The sequence below is a fragment of the Astatotilapia calliptera genome, chromosome 15 (genome assembly GCF_900246225.1).
Source record: "Astatotilapia calliptera chromosome 15, fAstCal1.2, whole genome shotgun sequence".
Taxonomy (NCBI): Eukaryota; Metazoa; Chordata; class Actinopteri; order Cichliformes; family Cichlidae; genus Astatotilapia; species Astatotilapia calliptera.
Genome location: NC_039316.1, coordinates 17019898 through 17046533, shown reverse-complemented (window position 1 = coordinate 17046533; position 26636 = coordinate 17019898). Strand labels below are relative to the sequence as shown.

The 26636-nt window shown below is 39.4% G+C and overlaps 1 protein-coding gene across 2 annotated transcripts in view; it reads right to left on the bottom strand.

Annotated features, from left to right (window-relative positions):
• Window positions 1-26636, bottom strand: part of LOC113037346 (exostosin-1) — a 346739-nt gene that overhangs the window by 60515 nt on the left and 259588 nt on the right. For both annotated transcript variants that reach the window (XM_026194326.1, XM_026194325.1), the window contains one exon: window positions 4382-4475. In XM_026194326.1, coding sequence (XP_026050111.1) covers window positions 4382-4475 — 94 coding nt within the window. The remainder of the gene's footprint in view (window positions 1-4381; window positions 4476-26636) is intronic.

Below are 26636 nucleotides of genomic sequence, written 5' to 3'. Positions count from 1 at the left end.
TATGTATGTATACCTTAAAATCTGCAAACTTTTACAAAATATATGTTAAGCATTAGTGAAATAGTGAAGAGTTCAACACAAACTGGAATTGTGTAAAGTTCATCTTCAAAGGAAACATGTTTGAACCTCTGAAATGTGCTGTTTTCACACAAACCTTTGGTCTAAGGGAAAACAGTTTTTGGTTTGTTTTGTGCTTTCTCAAGTTTCTCAAGTTACAACTTAATTAGTGAGTGTTTACAGTCAGCATTTTTCGTGCAAACTATTGAAGCTGACAGCAATTAAAGCAAATATTGAGGGTTTTAAACACAGTACATTCTTTGTGACTGACTTCACAACCATCAACCCCCAGCAATGCACATTTTTCCTTAGTGACTGGAGGTTGCCAGCGGGTTGTCAACTAGTGTCTGTGTTGTATAATAGAAATGGGAATCTCTAGCCAGCCTACGATATGATATTGTTACAATATTTCAATATTTTGGCACTGCATAAATAAAATTCATTTTCAGCTCTGATACAATATTATTGTAGCTTTTTACATTTTGCGATATGCTGATCATTGCAATAACATACACTGCATTTTATTTATTTTTTAACTACTCAAGTTGGCAATTTGAAGTCTGTTTCTGATAATATATGAATTACCTCTGATAAATTGTCAAAAATCACATATTTGTTGCTGCCTACATAAACAGAAATTCCTATTATCAAAAGTTCTCATTTAATTTTTACATTTCTGCTTAGCACGCTTTCTGTTCTATAAAATTACAACCAGCTGGCAGCCAGTTGAGTCTTCTGTAGTTCATTCCTGACAAAGACTCCTTTAGACTGATGGCAACATGTTAGCAATCTGTCTTCATTTATAAATTAGACAGCAATTATTTGCACACCTTCAGCAATCTCTCTGAGCATGACTGCAATTAGTCCAAGTCAGACTGTGGCTGTTTGCAGAAACATTACCTCCTATCAGGCAACATCTTCAATCACCTTATTGTCAAGTTATTGTGAATGTGCAACATCATCAGGTTCTGGGCAACCATTTGGTCACCAAAAGTTGCTGCTCGATTGAATACAATCTTTTGTAACAATACAGTAGTTTCTTGCCATATTTTTACTAGTGTGACCGAGCCATTAGCTTGCTGTATTACTGTGCTGTATCGATTTATGCCTCTATAGTGTCTAGGCTTGTGCAACCTAGTCCTAGTCAAACGTCTAAAATGTTCTAGGAAAACAGAAACACCATAAAGGTTTTTAGAGTGACAGTTCTAAAAAACTCCTGAGGTTAGCATGCACCGCCCATTTATGTCTGCATGTAAATGTGTATTCTGTCTACAACAGAATGCATAATCAGAAGCATAAAATAAACAAAGAAGAACAAGGAAAACAAGACTGCCAAGGGCAACCACAAGGCAGAGCCAGATACTTAATGTCAAAACAACATTACGACAACGTGCTAATGCAAGATGAAAACGTCTGCGGTCTGAGGATGAGTGTGAATGTCCCTTTCTTGCTTCTCTGCGGTGTATCAACAGAAAGAGGCTTTTCGTGTCAGTGAAATGACAGATTGCCAATAGTAATAAGATGCTGTGCTGTAGGAGGAGGACACGGAACTGTTTGATTAGTCAAGTTTCTGAGCTGAAGCCTTACAGCCTGACTGACAAGCCTTTACCGGTAATTCTGAGAAAACTTTAGAATGATGAGCACGCGTGCTTGGGTCTATTTTCTCTGAAAAAGGAAATGACCAGAAGAAAATTATTTAATTTAATTAAAAATCTGGGTGTTTTAGACAATAAATACTAAAACAAACACATTTTCTTTTTCTTTTTTTTTTAAAGATATTAAACCTTTTTTATTGGGAAGCATCCAATATTTTCTCTTAGGACTCTGACAGCAGCCCAGGATCCAAAGAGGACTTCTTCTTCATGATTTCTTTTTGTTTAAGTTACCATTATTAAAACATACAGCATAATATGTTATGTATAAACAACTAGAAAAAACAAAGGAAAAAAATCCCAATTTCTTTTAAGATGTTTGTTTCCCATATTATTTGTGAGACATCTCATATGATTTTGCCACTTTCTCGTTTTTTTCATACAACAGAAAATGTGCCCTCATGCGAAACATGAAATACAGGGAGTGCAGAATTATTAGGTAAATGAGTATTTTGTCCACATCATCCTCTTCATGCATGTTGTCTTACTCCAAGCTGTATAGGCTCAAAAGCCTACTACCAATTAAGCATATTAGGTGATGTGCATCTCTGTAATGAGAAGGGGTGTGGTCTAATGACATCAACACCCTATATCAGGTGTGCATAATTATTAGGCAACTTCCTTTCCTTTGGCAAAATGGGTCAAAAGAAGGACTTGACAGGCTCAGAAAAGTCAAAAATAGTGAGATATCTTGCAGAGGGATGCAGCAGTCTCAAAATTGCAAAGCTTCTGAAGCGTGATCATCGAACAATCAAGCGTTTCATTCAAAATAGTCAACAGGGTCGCAAGAAGTGTGTGGAAAAACCAAGGCACAAAATAACTGCCCATGAACTGAGAAAAGTCAAGCGTGCAGCTGCCAAGATGCCACTTGCCACCAGTTTGGCCATATTTCAGAGCTGCAACATCACTGGAGTGCCCAAAAGCACAAGGTGTGCAATACTCAGAGACATGGCCAAGGTAAGAAAGGCTGAAAGACGACCACCACTGAAAAAGACACACAAGCTGAAACGTCAAGACTGGGCCAAGAAATATCTCAAGACTGGTTTTTCTAAGGTTTTATGGACTGATGAAATGAGAGTGAGTCTTGATGGGCCAGATGGATGGGCCCGTGGCTGGATTGGTAAAGGGCAGAGAGCTCCAGTCCGACTCAGACGCCAGCAAGGTGGAGGTGGAGTACTGGTTTGAGCTGGTATCATCAAAGATGAGCTTGTGGGGCCTTTTCGGGTTGAGGATGGAGTCAAGCTCAACTCCCAGTCCTACTGCCAGTTTCTGGAAGACACCTTCTTCAAGCAGTGGTACAGGAAGAAGTCTGCATCCTTCAAGAAAAACATGATTTTCATGCAGGACAATGCTCCATCACACGCGTCCAAGTACTCCACAGCGTGGCTGGCAAGAAAGGGTATAAAAGAAGAAAAACTAATGACATGGCCACCTTGTTCACCTGATCTGAACCCCATTGAGAACCTGTGGTCCATCATCAAATGTGAGATTTACAAGGAGGGACAACAGTACACCTCTCTGAACAGTGTCTGGGAGGCTGTGGTTGCTGCTGCACGCAATGTTGATGGTGAACAGATCAAAACACTGACAGAATCCATGGATGGCAGGCTTTTGAGTGTCCTTGCAAAGAAAGGTGGCTATATTGGTCGCTGATTTGTTTTTGTTTTGTTTTTGAATGTCAGAAATGTATATTTGTGAATGTGGAGATGTTATATTGGTTTCACTGGTAAAAATAAATAATTGAAATGGGTATATATTTGTTTTTTGTTAAGTTGCCTAATAATTATGCACAGTAATTGTCACCTGCACACACAGATATCCCCCTAAAATAGCTAAAACTAAAAACAAACTAAAAACTACTTCCAAAAACATTCAGCTTTGATATTAATGAGTTTTTTGGGTTCATTGAGAACATGGTTGTTGTTCAATAATAAAATTATTCCTCAAAAATACAACTTGCCTAAGAATTCTGCACTCCCTGTAGTCATAAGATACCAACTATTTGTCCATGAACAGGGATATGAATTGTTTTTATTTTGGTGACAGATTTTTAGATAATTTTAGGTAACTCATCATCCTAACCCTATATATATGTATATATACATACACATACATATATATATACATACATATATATGTATGTATATATATATGTGTACATATACACACACACACACACACACATATATATATATATATATATATATATATATATATATATATATATGTGTGTGTATAATTTTAACATTTCTTATCTATTTCTCTTTCAGGTGGAGAGTAGAAAGTAAAAAATTTCAATAGAAAATACCGACGTGGTAGGTCAAGACTAAACCTGACAAAATGATTGCACACACATCACTGTTTGAAATCTTTTTTTCTGAGGTGAGAATATGATCTAAAGTTTGGATACAAAAAATAATGCCACCACGCAACAGTCATACAGGCTAGGGAAAAATGTCAATTCCCCAACCAGTTGGCAAGTGATTGCTAGACTAAGCTGTGCAGCACTCTATTTGTAAACCCTTTTACCTCTTAATAGCATTAAACCTCAAGCCGTCTGGTGAATGGAGGTGTGACTCATGACATATTTTATACAAGTCTGTATAAAACTACATGGACAAATCAACAATATTTAAAGACATTATCCATACACACGCAATTGACTGATTTACCTGCAAGGCCTCCAGGAAGCGGAAAGATCCAAGACGCCGGCCCCGTGGCACCAGGCAGAAGGTAGAGTTATGAAGTAGCTCCTGGTAGTCAAACCTATGCAAAGACACATTTTTAGAAAATAATTAGAAAGTGGGCACAAAAACTGACTAAAAATGTGCAAAAATGGTTTTGTTATGTGAAACGATATTTTAAATATATTCTCAGAATCAATTATCAGATGAGGAAAAGAGAGATAAATAAAGATAATCAAATGTCTAAAAGTTGTGCATTGTTCAAGACATTTCAGTGCATTTTTCTGATCTATAGAGTGGAAACAAACAAAGGCCAAAGTGAAAAATGATTGTCAGGCTGAATCTATGCTCGCACTTTGTCACTTCCTCCTTAGTGTCCAAACCTCAATTTCACAGAACAATCAAAAGCAGCTTACTTTTAAATGACTACCGCAGCCTTTTTTCAAGGACTTTCCTAAAATGTGTCTATGTAGAAGTCAGGGTGGTACCTCCTTCAGATCAAACGATATGGAGGATGGTGGATAAATAATAAAATGTGCTGGAAATAGCACTCCGCAGCTGTTATAAAATCAAACATAGTGGCCCTGAACACATTTCATCTGATCGAGATATGAGAACAGAGAATCGTCCATGCTGGGTTGCTTTCAGTGAAGGCTTCAGTCAGCTGTGTTGGAGAGAACTATTGATCTGAAAGCATAGTTTATCTTGTCCGTCAAGTGAGATCAATGAAAACGTTTGAAGGCCAGTGCTAATATTTTTCTAATGAAATTCTTTTAGTGCAGGTTAGCGTCCCCTTAGGGTAGAGTGAGTTAGATTTCACTCAAAGGTTAGCTGATTTCAGCTTGAAGCTAGTGTGACTGCAGAAAATTGTAAAAAATAAGAAAAAAAATCAAATCATAACCATCAATCGCTTGTCCTTGTACATTGCTCCTACATAGAAACCTGAAAATTCAGCAGTAATAATGGACTTGGCTGAGAACCTGAAGTCATAGAAGAACATGTATTATGAATGTACTGTAGTAATGGTGGTATGAATAATCATTAAACATAACGTTGGCGGGAGACTTTTTTCTTGCCATAATTCTGTAGTCTTAAGAAAAGTGTGTTGCTGATAATACTGGTACAACAGAAATATTTAATATAAAATGATGACATAGGAAAAAGGTTCATATAGAGATAATTAGACTCAGGTTTTAGTACATTTGTAACCTCAACACGATTAACGTTTGGAGTCTAGTTTTATTTGCATTATTGTTAAATTGTTAGCCAGGCTGACAAAAAGTCAGAGCTCTTTTGAGCCAACCATCCCTTTAACGTTAACTAGTAATGACTTCATGAACTTCTTCACAAATAAAATTTTTATCATTAGAGAAAAAATTACCAATAATCATCCCACAGATGTAATATTATCTACAGCTACTCTTAGTACCATTGATATTAAGTTAGACTCTTTTTCTCCAATTGATCTTTCTGAGTTAACTTCAATAATTACTTCCTCCAAACCATCAACGTGTCTTTTAGACCCCATTCCTACAAAACTGCTCAAAGAAGTCCTGCCATTAATTAATTCTTCGATCTTAAATATGATCAACCTATCTCTAATAATCGGCTATGTACCACAGGCCTTCAAGCTGGCTGTAGTTAAACCTTTACTCAAAAAGCCATCTCTAGACCCAGCAGTCTTAGCTAATTATAGGCCAATCTCCAACCTTCCTTTCATATCAAAAATCCTTGAAAGAGTAGTTGTCAAACAGCTAACAGATCATCTGCAGAGGAATGGTTTATTTGAAGAGTTTCAGTCAGGTTTCAGAGCTCAGCACAGCACAGAAACAGCTTTAGTGAAGGTTACAAATGATCTTCTTATGGCCTCTGACAGTGGACTCATCTCTGTGCTTGTCCTGCTAGACCTCAGTGCAGCGTTCGATACTGTTGATCATAATATCCTATTAGAGCGATTAGAACATGCTGTAGGTATTACAAGTACTGCGCTGCAGTGGTTTGTATCATATCTATCTAATAGACTCCAGTTTGTGCATGTAAATGGAGAGTCCTCTTCACACACTGAGGTTAATTATGGAGTTCCACAGGGTTCAGTGCTAGGACCAATTCTGTTTACATTATACATGCTTCCCTTAGGCAGTATCATTAGAAGACATAGCATACATTTTCACTGCTATGCAGATGACACCCAGCTCTATCTGTCCATGAAGCCAGATAACACACACCAATTAGTTAAACTGCAGGAATGTCTTAAAGACATAAAGACCTGGATGGCCGCTAACTTTCTGCTTCTTAATTCAGATAAAACTGAGGTTATTGTACTCGGCCCTGAAAATCTTAGAAATATGGTATCTAATCAGATTCTTACTCTGGATGGCATTACCTTGGCCTCCAGTAACGCGGTGAGGAACCTTGGAGTCATTTTTGACCAGGACATGTCCTTCAACGCACATATTAAACAAATATGTAAGACTGCTTTCTTCCATTTGCGCAACATCTCTAAAATTAGAAATATCCTGTCTCAGAGTGACGCGGAAAAACTAGTTCATGCATTTATTACTTCCAGGCTGGACTACTGTAATTCATTATTATCAGGATGTCCAAAAAACTCACTGAAAAGCCTTCAGCTAATCCAAAATGCTGCAGCAAGAGTCCTGACAGGGACTAGAAAGAGAGAGCATATTTCTCCTGTTTTGGCTTCCCTTCATTGGCTTCCTGTTAAATCCAGAATTGAATTCAAAATCCTGCTCCTCACATACAAGGTCTTAAATAATCAGGCCCCATCTTATCTTAATGACCTTGTAGTACCATATCACCCTATTAGAGCGCTCCGCTCTCGCTCTGCAGGCCTACTTGTTGTTCCTAGAGTATTTAAAAGTAGAATGGGAGGCAGAGCCTTCAGTTTTCAGGCCCCTCTTCTGTGGAACCAGCTTCCAGTTTGGATTCGGGAGACAGACACTATCTCTACTTTTAAGATTAGGCTTAAAACTTTCCTTTTTTCTAAAGCATATAGTTAGGGCTGGACCAGGTGACCCTGAATCCTCCCTTTGTTATGCTGCAATAGATGTAGGCTGCCGGGGGATTCCCATGATGCATTGAGTTTTTCCTTTCCAGTCACCTTTCTCACTCACTATGTATTAATAGACCTCTCTGCATTGAATCATATCTGTTATTAACCTCTGTCTCTCTTCCACAGCATGTCTTTATCCTGTCTTCCTTCTCTCACCCCAACCGGTCGCAGCAGATGGCCGCCCCTCCCTGAGCCTGGTTCTGCCGGAGGTTTCTTCCTGTTAAAAGGGAGTTTTTCCTTCCCACTGTCGCCAAAGTGCTTGCTCATAGGGGGTCATATGATTGTTGGGTTTTTCTCTGTATCTATGAAGCGCCTTGAGGCGACTTTTGTTGTGATTTGGCGCTATATAAATAAAATTGAATTGAATTGAATTGAATTAAATAGTTCGAACAGGACAATTTTTACCTGATCTGTGTTGTGAAACATCACTCCACCTGATTTTGATTTAGGTCTTTTCTGTAAAATGGGATTTCTTCCTCCCCACAGTCTCCACGTACCTGCTCACAGAGGATTTTTGGAGTTCTCTTTCTAATATTATTTTACTATTGTAGGGTCTTTATTTTACTAGAAAGTGCTTTGACATAGCTGTTGTTGTGAACTCTGACACTATTCTGTGGTGTAGAGTAGAGACAGTAGTAACACATGTCCCATGTATAGTGTTATTTAGTTTTTGTCCCATCTCCCACTGGAAAGTGAGATAAAAAGACTGTAGCAAACATAAAAAGGTGCATCTACTATGCAGATAATAAAAGTAATCGAACATATATGAAGTATTATATATGTTCTAATAAAATACTGAATTCAGGAACAGTAATGCAAGATCGTGCAACATTAAAAATAAACATTTATTATACTTATGATGCTAATATTTACAAGAATTACTACATTACTTTTTGTAAATTTAAAAAAAAAGCATAAGTAATGCCTAACGTCCAAAATGTGGTTATCTAGAGATAACGCATCAGTGATCAAAAATGATTTGTCTTTAAAAAAAAGTTTTCTATAAACTCTAATAGTTGGACTTCAGACTTTACTCAACTTTTTTTTTTCCTGGCAAGTCACTTTTGTCAGTCGAAAGTCTTTGACTTTAAAGCTCTGACAGCGTATGTGTCAGTGTGTGTGTGTGTGTGTGTGTGTGTGCGTGTGTATGTGCATGATTTGAGGGCTGGCCTGAGGAGATTTCAGTTTGGAGTCTAATCTGTCTGGGGATCAACTGTCCACACAACCTCAACACTAGACAGGTGTGTGTGTGCATGTGCATGTCCACCTGCCTGGAATGTCTGCCTCCATAATGTGGGTGTATGATAAGTCTTCATGATGAGAAAGCGTCTGGCATATCACTTACTGTCACTGCACTTTTTGTGTGTTGCAGTGTGTGCGTATATGTGTTTGTATTTGTGTGACAGAGGAAGCAAGCATAATAAGATGTCAGACGTCCAGTTTGTCACCCAAAGACAAGGTCATGTTGACTGCCACTGAGGGAAATGAACAAAGACAAAGTCAGCTTGTCACATCTAAAGATGGGAATTTGAGAATAACAAGACATATTATTTGGCTAAAATTAAATCTCGCTCCACCACACAGCTCCTCTGATTCACGCTTTCATTGCCAAACATGACTTTTTTGTAAACTCTTTTCAATAAAGCCTGGTTTGTTTTTTATGATGTCATCATCGCCTGCCTTTCCCAGAGGCCAATTCGGTAATGAAATGCCCGGGGAACCTGGCTTGTTTTGGTGAGGTGAAGCTGTTTTGTCCCGAGATGCAAGCTGAACCCTAATTTTGGACATTGGAGGATTTTTGAGGTCTTTTGGCATAAAAGCCCCAGAGTTGGAGATACAGCCTATCCCAGCTGTCTTAGGGCAAGAGGCACGTCTTTGGACTGTGGGAGGAAGCCGGAGAGAACCCACACAAACATGTGGAAACTCACTGATGGAATTAAACTCTGGACCCTCGTGCTGTGAGCCAACAGTGACAACCACCTTGCCACCGATGCTGTAAAATGACTAGCTAAATGTTTTGCGATTTGAATTCATAACCTTGTTTAAAATGGTTCGTCTTCTAGTAAAGTTTTGGAGGCAGTCGTGCATTTTAACCAAACAGAAAACTGAGAAAATGTGCTCTGGATGCACAGAAAGTGCAGATTATGAAGTGTCTTTATTAGATATTAGACTGTCGTCGCTCTCACTGACTGGCTGATCCTCTCAAAACACAATTTCTCAACTGATTAAACTGTCATCACACCTCCTGAGCCACCTGCCGCAGTGTTTGCATTAAGGGGCTGCAGGGTGTCTCACCTTACACCTGTGTGTGCACATAGAGCTCTACCTTTTCCTTACTGCTAGTTTCCGTAAGTGAATGACAGCGTGTGTAAGCTCCATGCTCCTCTTATGTACATTTATAATGTAAACAATTATTTTTTTCTTGTGCAGGTAACACTGTTCATTTTCAAAGATCTGCACTGAGTTAATGAGAAGGACCGGTTATGCGACTACAATACATGTCACAATATTTTTCAAATACCTATGTGAAGCAGTGCAAGAGGTGCAGCTGTAACTGTAAGATACTATGTTGCACATGCAAATGAGGATGATTTGTTATGATATCTAAAATATAGCAGTCATTATTAAAAGCAATCAAGAATATCTCCTTCACGTCTTTTATGTTATCTTTATTCAACCAGTTTCTGGTGTATAATCAGCCTTCCCTCCACTTTTCTTGTAATTTTCAAATACTAAATAGGTTTTGTGTGATTTTCTTTCTCCTTGTGGGCAGGAAAGTCACATAAAGACAGACAAGACAAAGTCAGAGTTGGATGATACCCAGTAAAAGAGAATTAAGAATCAATACGTGCCACATAGAATCACTCAGAACATTTTGGCTGAAAAACAAAAGAAAGAGTGTTGTTCACTATAAAGTAAAAGGGTTTTCTCAGTAGAAGACACTAAATAGTTTCAGGAGTGATGGATCAATACGGTTTACAGAGTGAAAAATGTGCCCTTTTATATCTGAAGACAAGCCAGAATCCAAAAAACAAAATATTTCACAGAAAATACAATACAGCTGGAGAGCTCTCCTCACAGAAAGACAGACAAAAATATTGTTGGTAATTGACAGCTCTGTCTGTTGTTTACTGTCTGATTCAGAAAATATTTCAAAAGGTTCCCAACACGGCTTGAGGATAAAAGGGTAGACACAGATACAGACTGATGGATCAACAACAAAAGTAATGGGTTTATCTAATTCTCCAGAAATTAGAACTGAATCCATGACAGCAGACAATAATTTAACCTGAAATTGACAAGAATCAGTGTAATGATGTGAATCTTCAATGAGATGATTATCAGTTGACTTGTCTGGTTTGATATTATCATATTCCGCAAACACGCTATGCATTGCATGTTACTGCCATTGGTTTCACTGTCAATAGAGAAAAGTGTCAACAAATGTACTGACCTGCATGTTTTTAAACTGGAAAAAAGAAAAGCTTTACACGTGTTGCAGAAAAGCCTGTATTTAACTAGACAGTCCAAGCTCACAACATTTATTATGACAAATGTGATGTGATATGTAAACTGCAAATGCCTTTACCAGTAATTACTACTACTACTCTCTCTCATACAGACATCCCTCTAGGTGTAATTGTTCAGTATGTGTGGCTTATCATTTGCTGTGTGGACTCATAAATTATGAAGCAGAGAGACACAACCAAGAACATCGTGGAGGAGAAAATGAACAGCCTTTGTTCACAGAAGAGCAAACAAGGCTAAAATGTTGCTCACTTGTGTAATTTAGGAGAGAATGAATTGAATAACTTGAACCACACAGTGGAAAATGTCTTCCTTAGAACAACTACTCAGGTGCCAGGGTCTTTAAATGCAGTATATATATATATATATATTAGGGGTGCAACGATACACAAAATTCACGGTTCGGTTCGGTTCGATACTTTGGTGTCACGGTTCAATATTTTTTCGATACAAAAAAAATGTTCATGCCTTCTTAATTTGTCATTTATTAAAATTATAAATATATATTTTAACTCAAAAGTACAGTTTTTAAATTTAACCCTAACCCTTGTACGTGTTTTTTATTTTGACAGCGAATGCGCACCTGCGGACCACTTATGTGCAGCCCTGGTTATTTAGCTCGTCATATTGCAGCCACAGAAATTCTTTTGTCCATGAAACCATAAAGCTGCACTTTCTTTTTGCCTTATAGTCTGATTTGTCATAACTTTTCCGTTTTGTGGTAAGCTTTTCTTTGGCTGTCACTTCTTCACCCTGACCTGTCTTATTTGGCTCAGCAGAACTGAAATGCTTTTACACACTCACTCACATAAGCTCAGCGATTCTCTGCGCGATCAACCTCTCACATGTTTAAGCTTGCTGCGGGAGATTTCACTTGTCATGTTTGCATAGTAAGCTAACGATTAATAAGACGATGTCAGAGGAATTGGTGCACAAATTATCATCACTCACAGATCAGTGCTGTCGCTCTCTATACACAGTTCGCACGATTGCAAAGTGAAAGCAAAAAAACAAGCGCAAATTCAAACGCGATTTCAATATGTCACATATTGACAGTGGCTCACCGATGCCAATGACATAATTACCCCAGCTACATTTCCGAAAGAATGCAAAAGCATTGACATATATTTTTCTTCCTACAATAGCCCGACTGGAAAAATCGCTAGCTCCGGGACGTCGGGCTAGCGATATTGCAAGCCCTGTATCTGATTGAGGAATCACTCATCTTTGGAAAAGAGAGTTTATTACAGAGAAATGTCTCTTTCCAAAATAAAAGCTATACTATCCGCTTCTTCTGGGCTATATTCTCAGCAGCATAAGGAGAATCATGTGCTAACAGCTGTCTAAATGACTCGGCTAAAGTTAGTAGCATGCTTGTTTTTTTTGTCTTTGCACTAGGATGATGTCGGCGTAAATGTGCAGTCATATTCGTTGTGTTCCCACTAGTGCTTTCAGGTTAATCTCGTTGAAATGACCTTAACGCCACAACAAGGCAAATCTCCGTTAACGAGCTACCGCCGATCGCCCCGTGCATGGGGCCAACGGCAAAACACGTTAACGAGCTAACTGTGCTAACACACTAGTTCCCACCCATGTAATTGAGCATTGTGTGGCACATCCAACATACTGTTTTACTTTAGTCCATGACTCGCTTACCTTCAGGGTCATACGCCACATGAAAACCAAAATAATTCCAAACACCACATCTGAATGAGGGTGGGGGAGGTGCCCTGCGCTCTTCCTTCTGTATTCGTATCGATATTGAACCGTTCGGTACAGTGCTTTCGGTTCGGTACGCATATGTATCGAACAATACAACATTTGTAATTTATTTTATCAACTTTCCTTCTGACGATGCTGTCTGTGTTGAGCGCTCAGTGAATCTGCGTTCGACTACTCCGCCTAGGCTGCACTGTCGAGCGCAGATCCACTGAGCGCTCAACACAGACAGCATAGTCAGAAGGAAGAGTGCAGGGCAAGCTAGCCAGACAGAAGTTAAGCTCTCCTTGCAACATGGCAAATTGAACCTCCCCCACCCTCATTCAGATCTGGCGTTTGGAATTATTTTGGTTTTCATGTGACATATGACCCTGAAGGTAAGCGCGTCATGGACTAAAGTAAAACAGTATATTGGATGTGCCACGCAATGCTCAATTACATGGATGGGAGCTAGTGTGTTAGCGCAGTTAGCTCGTTAACGTGTTGGCCGTCTAGCCCCATGCACGGGGCGATCAGGGGTCGTTAACGGAGATTTGCCGTGTTGTGGCGTTAAGGTCATTTTAACGAGGTTAACCTGAAAGCACTAGTGGGAACACAACGAATATGACTGCACATTTACGCCGACATCATCCTAGTGCAAAGACAAGTGGGAGCAGACAAAAGGAAGCATGCTACTAACTTTACCCGAGTCATTTAGACAGCCGTTAGCACAGGATTCTCCTTATGGGGACCTGATATGTTTAATATGCTGTGAGAATATAGCCCAGAAGAAGCGGATAGTATAGCTTTTATTTTGGAAAGAGCCATTTCTCTGTAATAAACTCTCTTTTCCAAAGATGAGTGATTCCTCAATCAGATACAGGGCTCGCAAAATCACTAGCCCGACGTCCTGGGGCTAGGACGCTAGCGATTTTTCCAGTCGGGCTACCAAAACCTCTCTCTGCCCTGCCCGTCCGGCTATTGTAGGAAGGAAAAATATATGTCAATGCTTTTGCACGATGGCACGGTGGTTAGCACTGTTCCCGCACAGCAAGAAGGTCCTGAGTTCAATTCCACCATCAGGCCGGGGTCTTTCTGTGTGGAGTTTGCATGTTCTCCCCGTGTTTGCGTGGGTTCCCTCCGGGTACTCCGGCTTCCTCCCACCATCCAAAGACATGCAGCTTGTGGGGATAGGTTAATTGGACAATCCAAATTGCCACTAGGTGTGAATGTGCGAGTGAATGTGAGTGTGAATGGTTGTCTGTCCCTATGTGTTAGCCCTGCGACAGACTGGCGACCTGTCCAGGGTGTACCCCGCCTTTCGCCCTATGACAGCTGGGATAGGCTTCAGCGCCCCCCGCGACCCTGAAAAGGATAAGCGGAAGCGAATGGATGGATGGATGGATGGATGGATGGATGCTTTTGCATTCTTTCGGAAATGTAGCTGGGTAATTATGTCATTGGCATCGGTGAGCCACTGTCAATATGTGACATATTGAAATCGCGTTTGAATTTGCGCTTGTTTTTTTGCTTTCACTTTGCAATCGCGAGAACTGTGTATAGAGAGCGACAGCACTGATTGGTGAGTGATGATAATATGTGCACCAATTCCTCTGACATCGTCTTATCAATCGTTAGCTTACTATGCAAATATGTGAAGTGTGAAAGTGAAATCTCCCGCAGCTTAAACATGTGAGAGGTTGATCGCGCAGAGAATCGCTGAGCTTATGTGAGTGCGTGTGTAAAAGCAGCAGGATATATATTTGACTACGATGACCTGGATGACTGAGAACCTTCACAGACAGATATATATTTTAGTTCTGCTGAGCCAAATAAGACAGGTCAGGGTGAAGAAGTGACAGCCAAAGAAAAGCTTACCACAAAACGGAAAAGTTATGACAAATCAGACTATAAGGCTAAAAGAAAGTGCAGCTTTATGGTTTCATGGACCATAAAGCTGCACTTTATGCACTTTATATATATCCTGCTGCTTTTTTAATTTCTGTGGCTGCAATATGACGAGCTAAATAACCAGGGGTGCACATAAGTGGTCCACAGGTGCGCATTCGCTGTCAAAATAAAAAACACGCACAAGGGTTAGGGTTAAATTTAAAAACTGTACTTTTGAGTTAAAATATAAAATATATTTATAATTTTAATAAATGACAAATTAAAAAGGCATGAACATTTTATTTTTTATCGAAAAAATATTGAACCGTGACACCAAAGTATCAAACCGAACCGTGAATTTTGTGTATCGTTGCACCCCTAATATATATATATATATATATATATATATATATATATATGTATATATGTATATATATGTATATATATATATATATATATACACATATACAGTGTGTGTGTGTGTGTGTTTATATATATATATATATATATACAGTATAAGCTCCTTACCATGCATGGAGGGTTTCACCCCAAGTCCAGCACCCTGAGGCTGTACGCTAAGCGGAAGGAAGGGGGCCGGGGACTGGTGAGTGTCAGCACCACAGTCCAGGATGAGACAAGGAACATCCAAGAATACATTGGGAAGATGGCCCCAACTGACCGAGTGCTCAGTGAATACCTCAGGCAGCAGAAACCCAAGAAAGAGGAGGGAGACGATGAACCATCATGGAAGGACAGGCCCCTGCACGGTATGTACCACCGGCAGATAGAGGAGGTGGCTGATATCCAGAAATCCTACCAGTGGCTGGACAAAGCTGGACTGAAAGACAGCACAGAGGCACTAATCATGGCAGCACAAGAACAAGCTCTGAGCACAAGATCCATAGAGACTGGGGTCTATCACACCAGGCAAGACCCCAGGTGCAGGCTGTGTAAAGATGCCCCAGAGACAATCCAGCACATAACAGCAGGGTGCAAGATGCTAGCAGGCAAGGCATACATGGAACGGCATAGTGTACAGGAACATCTGTGCCGAGTATAACCTGGAAGTCCCGAGGTCAAAATGGGAGATGCCCCCAAGGGTGGTGGAGAATGACCGAGCTAAGATCCTGTGGGACTTCCAGATACAGACGGACAAAATGGTGGTGGCTAACCAACCGGATATAGTGGTGGTAGACAAACAGAAGCAGACGGCCGTAGTGATCGATGTAGCGGTTCTGAATGACAGCAATATCAGGAAGAAGGAACACGAGAAGCTGGAGAAATACCAAGGGCTCAGAGAAGAGCTCGAGAGGATGTGGAGGGTGAAGGTAACGGTGGTCCCCGTGGTAATCGGAGCACTAGGTGCGGTGACTCCCAAGCTAGGCGAGTGGCTCCAGCAGATCCCGGGAACAACATCGGAGATCTCTGTCCAGAAGAGCACAGTCCTGGGAACAGCTAAGATACTGCGCAGGACCCTCAAGCTCCCAGGCCTCTGGTAGAGGACCCGAGCTTGAAGGATAAACCGCCCGCAGGGGCGTGCTGGGTGTTATATATATACACACATACATAGAGGGCAGCACGGTGGCATGGTGGTTAGCACTGTTGCCGCACAGCAAGAAGGTCCTGAGTTCAATCCCACCGGGGTCTTTCTGTGTGGAGTTTGCATGTTCTCCCCGTGTTTGCGTGGGTTCCCTCCGGGTACTCCGGCTTCCTCCCACCGTCCAAAGACATGCAGCTTGTGGGGATAGGTTAATTGGATAATCCAAATTGCCACTAGGTGTGAATGTGCGAGTGAATGTGAGTATGAATGGTTGTCTGTCCCTATGTGTTAGCCCTGCGACAGACTGGCGACCTGTCCAGGGTGTACCCCGCCTTTCGCCCTATGACAGCTGGGATAGGCTCCAGCGCCCCCCGCGACCCTGAAAAGGATAAGCGGAAGCGAATGGATGGATGGATGGATATATACATACATATACACACACAGTCATCTGTTCTGCTTCATTACAAAGTATTAAAGAAGTGGGTAAACATTGGCTGACATTAGCAGCAGCACTCAGACTAAGAAGGTCTTGCTGTGAGAAAATGAATTTTCTCTCAAATTTCAATTGCATCACACTGTAGAATAAAGATAAAACATAAAAATAAAATAAAAACTAAATGTTAACTTGGACCAGGGATTCCCTATTAACAGCTCCTCGTGGTGATAACACTTGCTCCCATTTTTAAAGAAAGAGACCTCCAGCAGGACTAGGCTAAGGAAGAGTCAGCAATCTGCTGCAATTAATTGAAGTAAGGGAAAGAGAAGACAAAAACTGAGAGCAAAGAGATCATAAACAGCAATGAATAAAACACAGAAAGAGTAGACAAATCTTAATGAAGTGATAAGCAGCGAGTGGAGGAGGAGAAGTGCTCAATCCATCATGAAAAGTCCCCCCAGTAGCCTGACTAAAGGATGATCCAGGATCACCTGATCTGGCTCTAACTTTAAGATTTACTAGGACTAAAATTAAAAGTGTTTGTCTCCTGAACCCAAATTGGGTTCCAGAGGAGAGGGAGCCTGATAACTGAAGGTTCTGCCTTAATTTTGGAAAGTCTATTAACCACAAAAACATGCATTTACTACTTATTGCTAAAATATAATAGTGAGAATACAACAAATATTCAATTAACGGTTTAATTAAACTCCATTTAATGTAAAGATTGCAATAAAAAATTATTTATGAAATTATGTATTTATTTATTTTTGCTTTTGACAGGAAATGCTTGGCAACCGAAAAAGTCATTATTTATAGTTATAGTCATCAATTATAACTTTTATGAAAAGTTATAACACCCATAGCTGGACTGGCCATGGTGATTTTTTGTTTTTATGGGCTGATGTTTTGTTGTTTGTTTGTTTGGGGTTTTTGTAACGGTATAAACAAAGAAAGGTGGTGGATTGGCTAATTGGTCATGATCGACTTTGGGCTGGATGGATAGGGGCCAGGTAGGGCATTAACAGGGAAAGGAGGGCACAAAGTCTTACTTTTCTTTCTTATTCTCATTTCAAATGTCTAGTTTTTAATAAATTATTATCTGAATCTTACAACTAAAGTTTTTATCTGATCTAAAATGTGTGAAAGCCCATTAGTGTATGTAGTAAATATTAAGTCTAATATACAACCTAGTAAGTTATAGTACTTTTTTCCCTTTGGGAAGGTACCATCCGTGCAGTCTGCAGTTCTGTTGATGAAAGATGTTGAATTTATTTAATTATTGTAGAAAAACAATTGATTTCTGTGCATTTGTTTTACACATACATTAAATTAAAGTTAATTATGTCAATTAAGGCGGAGGGTGGGGGGTGGTTCCTTATTTTTTTTTATTTTCTTTTTTTGCTACGAGTTGGCAGTTAGGTTGTTTAATATTTCTGCTAAATACTGTTTAGAAAACTAGAATAGGGAGGAATAGGATGCTGTAGGTTTAAGTTTATTCAATTGATACATTAATACCAACAAGACAGTGTACATCACTGTCACAACAGCGTTTGTTTTCATTTAAAGGCTTTATGGATTTTCCTATAATACCTGGTGGGCCGGTCTCTAGTCAAAATGCCCGGGCTGATTTTTTTGTCCCAGTCCAGCCCTGATAACGCCCGTTTGTCTTTATCAACTTATCAACAGAATTTCAATTTCAGAATTCAACAGAACCCTGAAAAGTTCATGTACAAGACTAAATCAAAGCTCATAGTGAGACTGAGGAACTTCAGGGAAATGTTCCTCCTCCTGATTGTAAACACTCATTGTACTCTTGCGTCTATACTGGATTATTAGAGTTAGTGTATTCCACAACAGTAACACCAATACTTTGTTTTTTTACACAAATTTGGTCTTTCATTTACTCTTAACCAATTTTTAAATGTATTTATGTATTTTAATTTGTCAGCTACTGCAATTTGCTTCATTTTTCCTTTGTAAGCCAGCTTCCGAAATTGACATTAAAATACTGTTCCAAAGGGTACAAAAAAATCAAAGACAACCCAGAAAGACTACCAGAAAGATGTTTAAGAATACATGTATAAATAGTTTACTATGAGTTTCCCTGACTTTTTAAAAATGTAAAATGAGCCTGTGTAACAGTCCCATATAGTTTGGTATATTGCACTGTAGCTGTTTCCATGTGACTGCTTATCGAAGACGCAAAAATAAATATCAAAACAATTCAAGCGACACCTCTTAACAACTCTAAGAGCTCTAAGAACTGGATAAAGTTAACTCCTACAACAGCCACAGAAGAGTTTATCAACACCTAGCTCTTTAGAGTCCTTTGGAAGCTGTTTAAAAACTCATCAAAGCATTAACAAGCTATTTAGTCCATCATTAGAGAGTGTGGCAGGGAATGTGTGTACGTGTGTGTGTGTGTGTGTATCTGAGAGAATCAGCAGCTGTGTTCTGGCTAATGTGTGTTCTCACATTAGTGCAGAGGCATGCTTGTGCATTTAAAAGCAGTGCATTGTCTCAAATTTGCATTCAACAAATCAAATAATTCAGAGGCCTTATGGAAAATGTTTTCATGCTTTAATGGCCAGTGCTGCAAAGAATCGATGGAAAGGAGCTGAGGGAAGAACTCACTGCTAATTTAAAGCTTTTTAGTTTGTTTTCACAGAGACAGAAAAAAGTGGAGGATTCTTACAAGTGAGCATATTTTGATGAAAGCAAAGTAGACTTAGATTTTGGTTAAGCATGTGCTGCAGAGGATTAAAGGATTCAGTAAGCTTTAAGCAAACTGCTAGACAGATATTTAAACAGTCAGAAATGATTAGTAAGAGAGTCAAGCAAGCGTGAAACACAGTCCTTCTGTCAGACACTGGTGGAATCTCCCAGACAAACACAAGGTGTCATTTGGCATTGGTGCCATAACAGTCTGGGTTAATGGCACGGATGCCAGCGTTTCAGCTCCAGCTCACATATAGATGATTATAAAAGGCTACTGGCATCACATTTAAACACACCAGGTGAGTGTCAGTCTTTAATGTGCAGAGGTAACCCAACTCATATGCTTTTCTTAAACATAACCAAATAGTATTTTGGCATCTAAAACCTAATGTAATAAAACAGCAGCATTTGACACCCTATAATGGTGATACTGGAAAGACCTTTTCAGCAGGGCCTCTCACAATGGATCTTTCTTTTTATAAAAGAATAAATCTGTGCTTAACCCATGCATACTATTTTATACTTAAAGAGCCAAAGGTTATTCACCATCCACCTGCTTTCTTTTATTTTCAAAATAACTTAATAACTCAGACCTTTTCTTTCCCACCTGAGCCACAGTTTGTCTCAGGGGACATCGGCCACTAAAATCTGTGTTTTCCTCCTTGAACATTCTAGTTTCAATGTATCCAATTATTATTATAATTTTTAGTGCATGCTTCTTTTCCAACTTAATTTTTTTCTGCTTTTTGCTTATTACAAAGTAGAACGAGGTACTGCTGTTGGCAGGCTTGTACCTGTTGATTTCGAATGAATCAGATTCAGTAATACATCAGCAAAAATGGGGTGTAGCTAATTTGTTATGAACAAGATCCAATAATGTACAAGGTGACAGGATATAGTTAGGACTGGATCAGGTGACCCTGAATCCTCCCTCAGTTATGCTGCAATAGGTGTAAGCTGCTGGGGGATTCCCATGATGCAAATAGCATTTCCTTCAATAAAACTGAATTGATTTGAATTTGCACCCCCAAAACAGGCTAAAAACAAAATTTTTCAAAAAACAAGGTTTTTTGGTGAGGATATAGGATTTATAATCTTTTTCAGCCCTCACACAACTATTCCATCACTTTTATGAGCACAGCTGAGAGCATCACAGGAGTTTAGATGACAACAAATAATCTACAAGTTTGTATGTTTGAAGCATAGCAGTAGTTGTACTTTTACAGTTTATGACCTTGACTTAATGGTACTTTATTGTGAAATAAAGACCCTACAATATTAGTGAAAACCTGAAGAATGACACAATCTCCCATAAGCAAGTATTTGATTCCATCAAGGAAGAACCCTCTTTTAACAACTTGAGAACCAGGCTAGGGTGAGGGGAAAGAGAAGAGGAAATGCATGATATCAGTGCCTACTTACCTGTATAATAAACATGGTATTATAGTGGCAGTTTCATAGACTTTTAATAATTAAGAAAGTGGATGGATCAATGGATGTAAAACCTTTTTTCCTGAATCATCCGTCAGACCAAGCAAATGTGCCTGATTTAAGAAGTCTAATTGCAGTTTTCCAATGTTCAAGTGCTAATAAGAAAAAGCATACTGGTTCTAGTAGCACTTTAAAATTGTTCTACAGGGTGGGCCATTTATATGGATACACCGTAATAAAATGGGAATGGTCGGTGATATTAAAGTCCTGTTTGGGGCACATTAGTATACGTGAGGGGGCAAACTCCTCAAGATGGGTGGTGACCATGGTGGCCATTTAGAAGTCGGCCATCTTGGATACAACTTTTGTTTTTTCAATAGGAAGAGGGCCATGTGACACATCAAACTTATTGGTAATGTCACAAGAAAAACAATGGTGTGCTTGGTTTCAACGTAACTTTATTCTTTCATGAGTTATTTACAAGTTTCACTTTGTTCACAGCCATTGACATGTCGAAGAGGTTAACACGTGAGGAGCGGATCGAAATTGTGTTGATATCTGGTGAACACAGTAACCGGGTCATTGCAGCCGATTTCAATGCAAGACACCCTACGAGACCACCCATCCCCCATGCAACAGTTAGCAAACTGCTTGCTAAGTTTTGTGAAACTGGTTCAGTGTTGGATTTGCCAAAATGTGGACGCAAGAAAACTGTCACTAATGAAGAAACATCAGTGGCTGTCCTAGCTTCATTCAGCAAGAGCCCACAGCGTAGCACTCACCGCATGTCACTGGAGAGTGGCGTTAGTCGAACATCCCTTCGGCGGATATTAGCTACTCACAAATGGCACCCTTACAAACTCCAGCTACTGCAGCATCTCAACGAGGATGATCCAGATCGGCACACAGAATTTGCAGAATGGGCAAAACAAAAATTGGAACAGGGCCCTCAGTTCACGCAGAAGATTTTGTTCAGTGATGAGGCAAACTTTTATGTGAATGGTGAAGTTAACAAACAATATCACTGCTATTGGTCTGACACTAACCCACATTGGATGGATCCCTCCAAGACTGTTGGAACAACAAAAGTGATGGTTTGGTGTGGTATATGGGGTACAACGATAGTGGGTCCATTCTTCATCAATGGAAACTTCAAGGCCACTGGATATTTGAAATTGCTACATGATGATGTGTTTCCCTCTTTGTGCACTGAAGCTGGCACGTTCCCTGAGTTTTTCCAGCAGGATGGTGCACCACCACATTATGGGTGCAGGTCCGAGCATTCCTAGATGAACAGTTTCCTGGAAAGTGGATTGGTCGCCGTGGGCCAGTTGAATGGCCCTCAAGGTCTCCCGATCTGACCCCCTTAGACTTTTATCTTTGGGGTCATCTGAAGGCAATTGTCTATGGTGTGAAGATACGAGATGTGCAGCACCTGAAACTACAGATACTGGACGCCTGTGCTGGCATTTCTCCTGCGGTGTTGCTATCAGTGTGTGAAGAGTGGGAGAAGAGGGTTGCATTGACAATCCAACACAATGGGCAGCACATTGAACACATTTTATAAGTGGTCAGAAACTTGTAAATAACTCATGAAAGAATAAAGTTACGTTGAAACCAAGCACACCATTGTTTTTCTTGTGACATTACCAATAAGTTTGATGTGTCACATGGCCCTCTTCCTATTGAAAAACAAAAGTTGTATCCAAGATGACCGACTTCTAAATGGCCACCATGGTCACCACCCATCTTGAGGAGTTTGCCCCCTCACATATACTAATGTGCCCCAAACAGGACTTTAATATCACCAACCATTCCCATTTCATTACATTGTATCTATATAAATGGCCCACCCTGTACATTAAAATTTACCATTTTGATTTCCTTCTCTATACAAAAGTTTACATGGTTCTGCCTGTTGTTTTCTTCCTTCCTAATCAGTGTAATTTCCTTACAGCAGAGGAGAACAACCTCACATTATGATAAATAGGCCACAAATAGCAAAAGAAGCACAGAAGTGTAGTAGCAAAGAGAGAGGATAAGGGGAATTCAAACTTTACCTAACAACTCAAACAAACAAACTCAGGTTGAAAACTAACGAAAACAAACGTATGTGCACCATTTCGGGCCCACAGGTTCAAAATGTGTGTATTATTCACAAGGACTGCTTTTAACCTTCACATCCAAACAACAGAAGCTCCGGAGATCTCTGGAAGGGCAGCTAAGTCACAGGTCGGGGAGCAGAAGAGTCCCAGACGGGGTGCATCAAAGTTTGTTAAAACACGACTACTTTAAGGGGAAAATACTGTTAGTATAGCGGTCTATTCCCGTCAAGTTCCATTAAAATACCAGAAGACAGATGGCACAGCATCACAGAAACACCTTAGCTTCAAGTGTGCGTGTTTGATGGAGAACCATTTGCATGTTCATTGCTGTGTCTTTGAGACAGAAAGAAATTTCCATATTTATCACTGTGTGTAAGTGTGTAAGTGTGTACGTAAACATCACTGTTCCCTTCTCTCACTGAGTTGAAACACGGGTCTCTGGGCTGGTATTAAAGCTTAAAGTTGCAGACTAGCCTGGCACAGAATATTAATGCTCACTTACTAATACATGATGCCACACACATATACGCAGGCAGAGCTACAATGTACACATACAGAGGAAATGTATCTATACAGTTTGAAGAATCAAATCTTAAACACTTTTGTCATTATTGCAAGTTAGATGCTAAATGTATTACCTCACCTGAGGCACCTGCCAATGCCGAGTATCAGTCTGGCACCAATATTCTCTTTGCCCTAAATTTAAAGTCTAACTCGGATAAGACCAAATAAATGTAACTGAGAAAAGCCTGCCTCACCATAAGCCATAATGGCATTCTCATTCTGTATAAGAAAGTTTTAAATGGTACTTAGTATCAGTTCAGACAGGCCAGTTTAGCCACAGAGCAATGCCAACATAAATCACCTGATACATCTCTACACATTCAAAAGCATTATCACATATAGCCTATATGTGCTATTTAAGTGTAGATTAGCATGTCCAAAGCTGTCAATCTCAGCTCATTTTTGCACACATGACTTTTATTGCTACTAGTCTGCCAGGAGAGTTTGATAGTGGTGTTTGACTCCTCGCAATTTCCAGCAACCCCTTCCCACCTGGTCATGCAATACACATTTTTCCCTCTAGCCAGGGGGGTTTAGAGAGAGGCCTTACCTAACCAGTGATATGTCTATTGTCAGTGATGCCTGCTTTGTTCTGTGCTAGGGTCTTGCTGCTGCTTTATGATTTCCATTGGTGTGAAAGAGCAGTGAGTTTCCAAATCATAGCCTTGTAAATTAGTCCAAATTAAAAAAGTCATTATCTTTTGAGCAGTCTAAACTAAAAAGGTCCAGGGCTTCATGTGAAAGAGTAGAAGTGAAAAAGGACTGACACACTATGTTAAAGACTAACTCATGCACTACTAACTTACAGCATTACAAGCCTGGTACCTTTTAAAAGCAATATGCTAGATTATACCATTTCTTACTAAGAAAAGTACCACAAGTGCATGTTGGATTTATTCTTCATAGGGTGTGTGGCTTTTGTTTGTATTTTATATATGACTCTAATTAATGGAAATGCTGATCTCTAAGCTGAGCTGATCACACAAATCACATAAATATTACCACAATTAAAAACAGAAACAGTTCTCCGATCACTCCTTTAGGCTTTGGAATGTAACAGACTTAAAGTTTTGTGGTTCACAAAGAAAAAAGTTTAACTACTGCAATTATACACAAATAAAAAGCTGAATATCTAAAGTATGCAAGAGTGAAGGTACAATAATGAATTTCTCATTAAGGTATTTAAAAAAAATGTTATCATTTTTACAGATGTACTTGTACTTATTTTGAGTACATATTTACTATTGATTGTAAAGTTTTACAACAGCCTTCATCCAACAACTGTTGCTCACAGCCAACTCTCTTTTTTACTTCTCGCTATTTTCATTGGCTTCACTTTGATAGTTTTTATTTTAATTCACCACAGCAGCCGACAGTGTGCCACAGTAACAAGAGACTATTTGGCTTTGAGTACATCTAAAAGGAATTTAGTGGTATCCAGTCTCATTCAAGTGGATTGAACAAGGGATGTTGTTGTTGGGCAAGCATTCCTGCACAAAACAGGTAAAAGCTTTCTGCTGTTAACCAATCAACTGTGACCTTTCAGAGTCCTCTAGCTCACACAGCGGCACAAACAAAAAAAATCACTTCAAAGCAAAGAAATAAAAAGCTGCAAACAGTGCATCTTTATTTAGTTGTTTTCCAAGCACAGAGCAGTAGGTGATAGTCTGACATTTCCAAATCACAGAGGTAGACTGTTACTCTGTGTGTTATCAGCAGGTGTTGTTTGAGGCCATGTGTGTTGTCAGAAGGATGGAGAAAAGCAATGGCAATTTTATAGTAATTCTTTGCCCAAAGACTCTTTCTTTCAGTAAATCCGTAATTTTCAGAGCATTAGCTGGATGGAACAAACTGCTTCAGAAAATGGGCACATTAGCAAACATCTCCATGTTTAAGAAAATGATAAAATTGCTGGTACTACATAACTGAAGTAGCTTGTAATATTGCTATTTGACCTTTAAATTTTAATTGTGAAATGTGATAAGGAGATAAGGAAATCCAGCAAATAATCAGTCCAATTGGATGTTGAACCAGGGACCCACTTCACTGACATTTGCACCCTTGTTGTAGGCGCCCTTCTGTCTTGGTTTATTTGTCAATATTGCTTGTTGCCGGTTTAATAAGGTATGCGCTTGAACATGTTTTTATATTGTTTTTGTTCCTTTCTCCTTTCCTTCCTTTCTTCCTCTGGCTTCTTATGAGTAATGCCTCTCTGAGAGTAGCACATATGCTGAAGTGGTGTGTGGATGTGTGTGCGCTGTGAGACACCATTAACACCCTCCCTGTTCCCCTACAGCATTCAGTGGGGCAGTATGAAGATAGGTGTGTGTGTGTGTGCCAAAGTGAGCGTGGTAAAACACCAAACCCATCATCTCATTCTGTATTTTCTGTTTCATGAGCAGTGTTTTTTTTTTCTTTTCGTCTCTTTAAAATGTCACATTAAATCAAAATGTCTGTGTAGTTCTTCAAAAAAATGTATCTTTTGTTCTGCTGTATTTTAAGTTTCTAAAGTGCTGTAATACTTCCAGCATTTTTGTGACATTTGTTGACAGTAAGTGGTTTGTATGAACAGACAGCCTTGAGCTTGAATAGCCATTTATAGATTAAAATAATAATAAGGGGGGAAAAGCAGAAAAGGGGAATTTTAACTTCTTAACCTTAAGGTTTTCACTTGTAATGTGTTCCTCAAGGGTAATGAGGTTTTGTTATTAAAAAGGACATGTCGATAATTTACAATATTTCCCTTTTATTTATACAAAAGTCATGTTACATGCAGTTAAAGCATCAATTGCATGTGTATCCACTTAAAAGCACATAAAGAAAGAATAAGAAGTCTTTAGATAAAGATGATGTTTTATTATTGGTTTACAACACATGGGCCATATGACCGACTACACATCTACATTCACTGACTGTATATGTATATGGGCCACCGAAAGTAAGTTGAATATTGCTATCAATTATTAGACGGGAAGGAGGGGTAGGGTTATATGTCTTGATATTCCTTTTTTAGCATATACAGATGAATAATACTGGGTATTTTTGTTACTTGTATTTGGTACAAATATTCAACTGGTCTCAAACATGAATACATATATCAGCCAATTACGTGGCAGCAATCCAGTCCTTTTTGGGATAAATACACATGGTCAAGCTGAACTGTTGAAGTTCAAGCTGAGCATCATCATCATCACTTCGAACATTGCATGGTTTATCCCAGACAGGCTGGTCTGAGTATTTCAGAAACTGCTGATCTACTGGGA